The 12,601-nt window shown below is 38.2% G+C and overlaps 1 protein-coding gene across 1 annotated transcript; it reads left to right on the forward strand.

Annotated features, from left to right (window-relative positions):
* Positions 1-880: 880 nt before the first annotated feature.
* LOC139402079 (zinc finger protein 436-like) lies at positions 881-1,935 on the forward strand. Its single transcript, XM_071146179.1, has 2 exons — positions 881-893; positions 1,075-1,935. The coding sequence occupies exons 1-2, from the start codon at positions 881-883 to the stop codon at positions 1,635-1,637; spliced, it is 576 nt and encodes a 191-aa protein (XP_071002280.1). The 3' UTR covers positions 1,638-1,935.
* Positions 1,936-12,601: the final 10,666 nt, after the last annotated feature.

Genomic DNA, 12,601 nt, shown 5'->3' on the forward strand with positions numbered 1-12,601 from the left:
CAATACCTCCTGGACTGGACCAACAACATCCATCACCTCCAATACCTCCTGGACTGGACCAACAACATCCATCACCTCCAATACCTCCTGGACTGGACCAACAACATCCATCACCTCCAATACCTCCTGGACTGGACCAACAACATCCATCACCTCCAATACCTCCTGGACTGGGACAACAACATCCATCACCTCCAATACCTCCTGGACTGGACCAACAACATCCATCACCTCCAATACCTCCTGGACTGGACCAACAACACCAACAACATCCAATACCTCCTGGACTGGACCAACAACATCCATCACCTCCAATACCTCCTGGACTGGGACAACAACATCCATCACCTCCAATACCTCCTGGACTGGACCAACAACATCCATCACCTCCAATACCTCCTGGACTGGACCAACAACACCAATATCATCCACGACATGGAAAAAAATAAGTGTAAATTTGCCTGAAACTGGACCTTTTTGTAAATAGCTTGACAAAATGAACATCATATATTAACCTAAAGTCAACGGAACCTGTCCAAGCAACAGACCAGATTACAGACCAATGAAACGCACTTAAAGGATGCACATGCAACTGACCAGATTACAGACCAATGAAACGCACTTAAAGGATGCACATGCAACTGACCAGATTACAGACCAATGAAACGCACTTAAAGGATGCACATGTGAAGAGGGATAACACACCAGGGTGAAGATGGAGGACCTCTCCCATCATCCTAGACAAATGTATATGTTTAAAAAATAAATCAGAATTGTATTTTATTAAATAATATAGGTAAAATGGTTTTATCCTATACTATTGCCTAGAAAAAGACGGTGGTTATTATTTAATGCCCAATAGAAATGAAAATGGTAAATCATGTATTTTGCTGGTGTGGAAGTTTCATTCAGGGTCATATTCGTTAGTCCACACAGTTGCAGAAGGTTTTGCAACAGAAGACAACAACCCTCCCCCATTTTGTCCCTCCCAGTTTCAGTCCGTTTGCTTCAGTTTAATTTCTATTGAACATGACCCTGATCTCTTTGTTATACTAAATAATCTGTTTTTGACAGGAGAGAGGCCAGACACAGAGGAACCAGAGCCAGAGACGTCCAAACCAGCAAGACCACACCACTGCTCCCTCTGTGGAAAGAGTTTTAGCCAGTTAATGAATCTGAAAAGACACGAGAGAACACACATAGGAGATAAGCCTCATCACTGCTCCCATTGTGGGAAGAGTTTTACCCGATTAGAACACCAGAAAAAACACGAGAGAACACACACCGGAGAGAAACCTTTCCACTGCTCCCAGTGCGGAAATAATTTTACCCGGTTAGGGAGCCTGAATGAGCATAAGAGAATTCACACAGGAGAGAAACCTTTCCACTGTTCCCTGTGTGGAAAGAATTTTACCTGGTTAGCAAGCCTGAATGAGCATAAGAAAATTCACACAGGAGAGAAACCTTTCCACTGCTCCCAGTGTGGAAAGAATTTTGCCCGGTTATGGAACCTAAAGGAGCATGAAAGAATACACACTGGAGAGAAGATATACAAATGTTCTCAATGTGGAAAGAGTTTTACCTGGTTAGGTGATCTGAAAAGACATAAGAGGACACACACAGGAGAGAAGCCTTAGCAAGGCTCCCACTGTGGAAAGAGATTCACCCGGGCATGAGGGAACACGCAGACAAGAAAGCCTTACCACTGTACCCCAGATGGAGAGAGATTTACCCAGTTAGGGAAAGACCATGAGGGAACACACAGACAAAAAGCCTTACCGCTGCTCCCAGGGTGTAGAGCGATATCAAATCACATGGACCTGAAGTTCACAAGAGCACACACACTGCTCTGACATTTGTATTCTATATATTAAATGTGGTTTTTGTTATATGCCACATTAACTCAATTATACAGAATGTAATAAAACATAAACATTTTTTTTATACACATGAATTGAATATCTTGTATGTCTGTTTTAAATGTAGAATAAACCATCAGTTTGAATGAATACTCTCTCAAACTCTGTCTCTCTGTGTGTGTTTCATCTGTATGTGGAGGAGTAATAACACCTGACTACTAGCTACAGTGTGGGGGGGGGGGGGGGGATACACAGAGCTGATCCATAAGAAAGGTTCTACTGTTTTTCCCCCCCCCCCCCCCCCCCCCCAGAAAATAATCTGATAGGATCATTCTGATCCAGATGCCACAATATCACAGAATCACAGAGGCTGTCACAGTGGTAGAGGAGGAGAAAGGATCATTCAGAATGAAAAAAGGGAGGAAGAGGAGGCTGTTATAGTGAAAGAAGAACCTTTTAGAGAAGAAGAGGAGTCTGTCACATTGAAAGGAGAAGATGAGGATTTCATAGTGAAAGAAGAGGAAAGGTCCTTTTAGAGTGAAAGACGAAGAGGAGACTGGAGATCTGATAAACACTAGTGAGTACTATCTCAAAAACAGGAGCACCAACTTTGCCATTGTTCAACTAATGTATGAATTTTAATAAGAGGCGTTCTACTGACGTTTTACACTTGAATATGTTATTCGGGGGGTGCGTTCAGTACGAGAGAACAGTGTTCGGTGTTGAATTAAACAGTGTGATTGTGCTTTCAAATGGTCACATCCATATTAAAGGAGAAATGTGCCTTTTTTTTATTTTATATATAACAAAATGTATATTTTTGATGTAAATGTTATAGAAAGGTCCAGACACTTGTTTTTGCGATTTCACTTGTTCTTGAGAAATTACCCCAACCATTGATTAGGGATGGACACAGTTAGTTGAATATTCTTTACATTAAATAACCTTACACCCTCTGTGACATTTCTCCATGCAAGGATACAAGGATAGACCACGACAGTTTCATGAGTGCGCCCTGTAAAATATACATACCGGTAGCCGACACACTTTTCATACGTGTAGCTTCTTCTTGTCAGCCAATCAAAGCAGCTCTACAGTCAGAGACTCCATGTGAATTACAATTACGGAATGAAGTTGGTTAAATGACAAAGAGACGGCTACAATGACCAACCAAGCGGTAGGCTGCTGTTTAATCTGAATGGAGTTGTTGTAGACATGGACAGGTAAGGCAGAGAAATAGCCTCATTTAGCCTCGCTAGCTTCTTCACACTGCAGCTTTAAAGTCAGAGTCTCCATGTGAAAAAAGTATGGATATTAGTCCTATAGGGAAATCATTTCAAATGCCCTCCTCTACCATCTATTCATTTCCTCCTCCTTGTTGTGCAGTAGGGGGGTTCTGAACTAACATGGACAACGTCTCCAAAAACACACAAATACGTTTTTTTAGGAAAAAATTACGACTAAATAACGACTAGATGATGTCTGTATCATGTAGGGTTCAGAGGTCATGGAGTCTGACAGTATAATGACTAGATGATGTCTGTATCATGTAGGGGTCATGGGGTCTGACAGTATAATGACTAGATGATGTCTGTATCATGTAGGGGTCAGAGGTCATGGGGTCTGACAGTATAACGACTAGATAATGTCTGTATCATGTAGGGGTCAGAGGTCATGGGGTCTGACAGTATAATGACTAGATGATGTCTGTATCATGTAGGGTACAGAGGTCATGGAGTCTGACAGTATAATGACTAGATGATGTCTACATCATGTAAGGGTCAAAGGTCATGGGGTCTGACAGGAGGCATGTAGAGGTCTGAAAAGGGCCTAAAATGGCCACTTTCATCCTGATTTTCTCAGAAAGAGAATCTGAGATAACAAAAATATTATCTTGGGGTGGAATCTGCCTCTTATCGTGTGGAAGTTTCATTCAGGGTCATATTCATTAGTCCACACTGTAGCAAAAGGTGTTGCAAACAGAAGACAAAAACCCTCCCTGTTTCGTCCCCATTTCAGACCACTTGCTTCTGTTTCATTTCTATTGAACAGGACCCTGATCTCGCTGTTAAACTAAATAATCTGTCTTTGGCAGGAGAGAGACCCGACTCAGAGGAACCAGAGCCAGAGACGTCCAAACCAGCCAGACGACTCCACTGCTCGCTGTGTGGAAATAGTTTCACCCGGTTAGACAGCCTGAAACGACATGAAAAAAGACACACAGGAGAGAAGCCTCATCACTGCTCCCACTGTGGAAAGCGATTTAGCCAGTTAGTGAACCTGAAAGAACACAATAAATTGCACACAGAGGAGAAGCCTTACCATTGCTCCCTGTGTGAACAGAGTTTTAAACGGTTAGGGCACCTGAAAAGACATGAGAGAACACACATAGGAGATAAACCTCATCACTGCTCCCAGTGTGGGAAGACTTTTACTCGATTAGAACACCAGAAAGAACATGAGAGAACACACACAGAAGAGAAACCTTTTCAATGCTCCCAATGTGGAAAGAATTTCACCCGTTTAGAACACAAGAAAGAACATGAGAGAACACACACAGGAGAGAAACCTTTCCATTGCTCACAGTGTGGGAAGAATTTTACCCGTTTAGGGAGCCTGAATGAGCATAAAAAAATTCACACAGGAGAGAAACCTTTCTACTGCTCCCTGTGTGGAAAGAATTTTACCCGGTTATGGAACCTGAAAACGCATAAGAGAATGCACACAGGGGAGAAGGCTTACCACTGCACCCAGTGTGGAAAGAGTTTTAGGTGGTTATGGAATCTAAAGGAGCATGAAAGAATACACACCGGAGAGAAGATTTACCAATGTTCTCAATGTGGAAAGAGTTTTACCTGGTTAGGTGACCTGAAAAGACACGAGAGGACACACACAGGAGATAAGCCTCATCAATGCTTCCATTGTGGAAAGAGTTTTACAGAGTTAGGTAGCCTGGAAAAACACAGGGGACTGCACACCGAAGAGAAGCCCTACCACTGCTCCCAATGTGAAAATGTTTTTACCCAGGTAAGACATCTGAAAAGACATGAGAGGACACACACAGGAGAGAGGCCTTTCCACTGCTCTCTGTGCAGAAAGAGTTTTTCAGAGTTAGGGAATCTGAAAAGACATGAGAGGACACACACAGGAGAGAAGCCTTAGCAATGCTTTCAATGTGGAAAGAGATTTATCCTGGTTGGGAGCATGAAAATACATAAGAAACTAAATTCTGGAGAGAAGCCTCATCAATGCTCTTTGTGTGGAAAGATATTTACCTGGTTAAGGCGACTGAGAGAACATGAAAGAATCCAAACCTGATAAAATGTTCTCAATGCTCCCAGTGTGGAAAGATATTTACCCAGTTAGGGAAAGACCATGTGGGAACACGCAGACAAGAAGCCTTACCACTGCTCCCAGGGTGGAAAGAGATTTCAAATCACATTGACCTAAAGTTCAGCACACACACTGCTCCGACATTTGACTTCTATTTTTTTTTAAATGTGTGTGTTTTTTTATGCCACATTAACTACATTATTTTAAAACCATGAATTTAATATTTAGTATGTCTGTTTAAAATGTAGAGTACGTCAGTCTGAATGAACACACTCTCAAACTCTGTCTCTGTGTGTTTTCTCTGTGTGTGTTTCATCTGCGTGTCTTTCCTCCAGCACTACAGATAATCAAGTGATGCATTTGTTCCATTGTTAACATCTGTATCCTACAGAGCCTTTAAAGGGAATAGTCTGTTCACATCTAGACAAGACATACAGGTAGTGGTGGAGTATTAATACCTGGGTGTTGTTCAGGGACAAGACATAGAGGTAGTAGAGGAGTATTAATGCCTGGGTGTTGTTCAGGGACATAGAGGTAGTAGAGGAGTATTAATACCTGGGTGTTGTTCAGGAACATAGAGGTAGTAGAGAAGTATTAATACCTGGATGTTGTTCAGGAACATAGAGGTAGTAGAGGAGTATTAATGCCTGGGTGTTGTTCAGGGACATAGAGGTAGTAGAGGAGTATTAATACCTGGGTGTTGTTCAGGGACATAGAGGTAGTAGAGGAGTATTAATACCTGGGTGTTGTTCAGGGACAAGACATAGAGGTAGTAGAGGAGTATTAATACCTGGGTGTTGTTCAGGGACATAGAGGTAGTAGAGGAGTATTAATACCTGTGTGTTGTTCAGGGACATAGAGGTAGTAGAGGAGTATTAATACCTGGGTGTTGTTCAGGGACAAGACATAGAGGTAGTAGAGGAGAATTAATGCCTGGGTGTTGTTCAGGGACATAGAGGTAGTAGAGGAGTATTAATACCTGGGTGTTGTTCAGGGACATAGAGGTAGTAGAGGAGTATTAATACCTGGGTGTTGTTCAGGGAAATAGAGGTAGTAGAGGAGTATTAATACCTGGGTGTTGAACTTGACCACAAGCTACAGTGGGAAGAAATACACAGAGCACATATACAAGAAAGGACAGCAGAGGCTCTACTGGTTGTTTTCAGAAAATAATCTGATAGGATGATTCTGATTCTGATACCACAATATCAAGATCACAGATTCTGTATTTTCAGAGCTTTGGCCTCCACTTCTCCATCTACTGGACAGGTTGTGTTACTACTTCTACACTGGAAACAGATGAGTCAACTACTCTGAGTGTACAAAACACGGTTTTTCCATAACATAGACTATCCAGCTGATATCACCAAATCCACTTCAATCAGTGTAGGTCAAGGAAACTGGTAAAACAAGGAGTTTTATGCCTTGAGACAAATGAGACATGGATTGTGGATGTTTGCCATTCAGAGGGTGAATGGTCAGGACAAAATAATTAAGTGCCTATGAACAGGGTATGGTAGTAGGTGCCAGACGCACTGGTTTGAGTGTGTCAAGAACTGCAATGCTGCTGTGTTCTTTCACGCTCAACAGTTTCCTGTGTGTATCAAGAATGGTCCACCACCCAAAGGACATCCAGCCAACTTGACACAACTGTTGGACGGATTGGAGTCAACATGAATTGAGTCTGTTCTGAGGGCAAAGTGGGATGCAACTCAATATTAGGAAGGTGTTCTTAATGTTTTGTTCACTCGGCGTGCATGAATGAAGATTGATTATAAATAATAGAGCCTACATATGATTTATAATCAGTATATGCATTTATCTGACACGTCTCAATATAACAAATACCAAATATCTAAACATACCTGACCATATATCTACACATACCTGACCATATATCTATATCTACACATACCTGACCATATATCTAAACATACCTGACCATATATCTACACATACCTGGCCATATATCTACACATACCTGACCATATATCTAAACATACCTGACCATATATCTAAACATACCTGACCATATATCTACACATACCTGACCATATATCTACACATACCTGACCATATATCTATATCTACACATACCTGACCATATATCTAAACATACCTGACCATATATCTACACATACCTGACATATATCTACACATACCTGACATATATCTACACATACCTGACCATATATCTATATCTATACATACCTGACCATATATCTACACATACCTGACCATATATCTATATCTAAACATACCTGACCATATATCTAAACATACCTGACCATATATCTACACATACCTGACCATATATCTACACATACCTGACCATATATCTACACATACCTGACCATATATCTACACATACCTGACCATATATCTACATATACCTGACCATATATCTACACATACCTGACCATATATCTATATCTACACATACCTGACCATATATCTAAACATACCTGACCATATATCTAAACATACCTGACCATATATCTACACATACCTGACCATATATCTAAACATACCTGACCATATATCTAAACATACCTGACCATATATCTACACATACCTGACCATATATCTATATCTACACATACCTGACCATATATCTAAACATACCTGACCATATATCTACACATACCTGACCATATATCTATATCTACACATACCTGACCATATATCTAAACATACCTGACCATATATCTACACATACCTGGCCATATATCTACACATACCTGACCATATATCTAAACATACCTGACCATATATCTAAACATACCTGACCATATATCTACACATACCTGACCATATATCTACACATACCTGACCATATATCTATATCTACACATACCTGACCATATATCTAAACATACCTGACCATATATCTACACATACCTGACATATATCTACACATACCTGACATATATCTACACATACCTGACCATATATCTATATCTAAACATACCTGACCATATATCTAAACATACCTGACCATATATCTACACATACCTGACCATATATCTACACATACCTGACCATATATCTACACATACCTGACCATATATCTATATCTACACATACCTGACCATATATCTAAACATACCTGACCATATATCTAAACATACCTGACCATATATCTAAACATACCTGACCATATATATATATCTACACATACCTGACCATATATCTATACATACCTGACCATATATCTACACATACCTGACCATATATCTATATCTAAACATACCTGACCATATATCTAAACATACCTGACCATATATCTACACATACCTGACCATACATCTACACATACCTGACCATATATCTACACATACCTGACCATATATCTACACATACCTGACCATATATCTACACATACCTGACCATATATCTACACATACCTGACCATATATCTATATCTACACATACCTGACCATATATCTAAACATACCTGACCATATATCTAAACATACCTGACCATATATCTACACATACCTGACCATATATCTATATCTACACATACCTGACCATATATCTAAACATACCTGACCATATATCTACACATACCTGACCATATATCTAAACATACCTGACCATATATCTAAACATACCTGACCATATATCTACACATACCTGACCATATATCTAAACATACCTGACCATATATCTAAACATACCTGACCATATATCTACACATACCTGACCATATATCTATATCTACACATACCTGACCATATATCTAAACATACCTGACCATATATCTAAACATACCTGACCATATATCTAAACATACCTGACCATATATCTACACATACCTGACCATATATCTACACATACCTGACCATATATCTAAACATACCTGACCATATATCTAAACATACCTGACCATATATCTAAACATACCTGACCATATATCTACACATACCTGACCATATATCTATATCTATACATACCTGACCATATATCTATATCTATACATACCTGACCATATATCTACACATACCTGACCATATATCTACACATACCTGACCATATATCTACACATACCTGACCATATATCTATATCTACACATACCTGACCATATATCTAAACATACCTGACATTATATCTACACATACCTGACCATATATCTACACATACCTGACCATATATCTAAACATACCTGACCATATATCTACAGATACCTGACCATATATCTACACATACCTGACCAAATATCTAAACATACCTGACCATATATCTACACATACCTGACCATATATCTATATCTACACATACCTGACCATATATCTATATCTATACATACCTGACCATATATCTAAACATACCTGACCATATATCTATATCTAAACATACCTGACCATATATCTAAACATACCTGACCATATATCTACACATACCTGACCATATATCTACACATACCTGACCATATATCTACACATACCTGACCATATATCTACACATACCTGACCATATATCTACACATACCTGACCATATATCTATATCTACACATACCTGACCATATATCTAAACATACCTGACCATATATCTAAACATACCTGACCATATATCTAAACATACCTGACCATATATCTATATCTACACATACCTGACCATATATCTAAACATACCTGACCATATATCTAAACATACCTGACCATATATCTACACATACCTGACCATATATCTATATCTACACATACCTGACCATATATCTAAACATACCTGACCATATATCTACACATACCTGACATATATCTACACATACCTGACCATATATCTAAACATACCTGACCATATATCTAAACATACCTGACCATATATCTAAACATACCTGACCATATATCTACACATACCTGACCATTTATCTAAACATACCTGACCATATATCTAAACATACCTGACCATATATCTAAACATACCTGACCATATATCTAAACATACCTGACCATATATCTACACATACCTGACCATATATCTAAACATACCTGACCATATATCTAAACATACCTGACCATATATCTACACATACCTGACATATATCTACACATACCTGACCATATATCTAAACATACCTGACCATATATCTACACATACCTGACCATATATCTAAACATACCTGACCATATATCTAAACATACCTGACCATATATCTAAACATACCTGACCATATATCTACACATACCTGACCATATATCTATATCTATACATACCTGACCATATATCTAAACATACCTGACCATACATCTATATCTAAACATACCTGACCATATATCTAAACATACCTGACCATATATCTACACATACCTGACCATATATCTACACATACCTGACCATATATCTACACATACCTGACCATATATCTACACATACCTGACCATATATCTACACATACCTGACCATATATCTACACATACCTGACCATATATCTATATCTACACATACCTGACCATATATCTAAACATACCTGACCATATATCTAAACATACCTGACCATATATCTAAACATACCTGACCATATATCTATATCTACACATACCTGACCATATATCTAAACATACCTGACCATATATCTAAACATACCTGACCATATATCTACACATACCTGACCATATATCTATATCTACACATACCTGACCATATATCTAAACATACCTGACCATATATCTACACATACCTGACATATATCTACACATACCTGACCATATATCTAAACATACCTGACCATATATCTAAACATACCTGACCATATATCTAAACATACCTGACCATATATCTACACATACCTGACCATATATCTAAACATACCTGACCATATATCTAAACATACCTGACCATATATCTAAACATACCTGACCATATATCTAAACATACCTGACCATATATCTACACATACCTGACCATATATCTAAACATACCTGACCATATATCTAAACATACCTGACCATATATCTACACATACCTGACATATATCTACACATACCTGACCATATATCTAAACATACCTGACCATATATCTACACATACCTGACCATATATCTAAACATACCTGACCATATATCTAAACATACCTGACCATATATCTAAACATACCTGACCATATATCTACACATACCTGACCATATATCTATATCTATACATACCTGACCATATATCTATATCTATACATACCTGACCAAATATCTACACATACCTGACCATATATCTACACATACCTGACCATATATCTACACATACCTGACCATATATCTATATCTACACATACCTGACCATATATCTAAACATACCTGACCATATATCTACACATACCTGACCATATATCTACACATACCTGACCATATATCTAAACATACCTGACCATATATCTACACATACCTGACCATATATCTACACATACCTGACCAAATATCTAAACATACCTGACCATATATCTACACATACCTGACCATATATCTATATCTACACATACCTGACCATATATCTATATCTATACATACCTGACCATATATCTAAACATACCTGACCATATATCTATATCTAAACATACCTGACCATATATCTAAACATACCTGACCATATATCTACACATACCTGACCATATATCTACACATACCTGACCATATATCTACACATACCTGACCATATATCTACACATACTTGACCATATATCTACACATACCTGACCATATATCTACACATACCTGACCATATATCTATATCTACACATACCTGACCATATATCTAAACATACCTGACCATATATCTAAACATACCTGACCATATATCTAAACATACCTGACCATATATCTACACATACCTGACCATATATCTAAACATACCTGACCATATATCTAAACATACCTGACCATATATCTAAACATACCTGACCATATATCTAAACATACCTGACCATATATCTACACATACCTGACCATATATCTAAACATACCTGACCATATATCTAAACATACCTGACCATATATCTACACATACCTGACCATATATCTAAACATACCTGACCATATATCTAAACATACCTGACCATATATCTAAACATACCTGACCATATATCTACACATACCTGACCATATATCTATATCTATACATACCTGACCATATATCTATATCTATACATACCTGACCAAATATCTACACATACCTGACCATATATCTACACATACCTGACCATATATCTACACATACCTGACCATATATCTATATCTACACATACCTGACCATATATCTACACATACCTGACCATATATCTAAACATACCTGACCATATATCTACACATACCTGACCATATATCTACACATACCTGACCATATATCTAAACATACCTGACCATATATCTACACATACCTGACCATATATCTACACATACCTGACCAAATATCTAA

Source organism: Oncorhynchus clarkii, unplaced genomic scaffold, assembly GCF_045791955.1.
Source record: "Oncorhynchus clarkii lewisi isolate Uvic-CL-2024 unplaced genomic scaffold, UVic_Ocla_1.0 unplaced_contig_6259_pilon_pilon, whole genome shotgun sequence".
Classification (NCBI taxonomy): domain Eukaryota; kingdom Metazoa; phylum Chordata; class Actinopteri; order Salmoniformes; family Salmonidae; genus Oncorhynchus; species Oncorhynchus clarkii.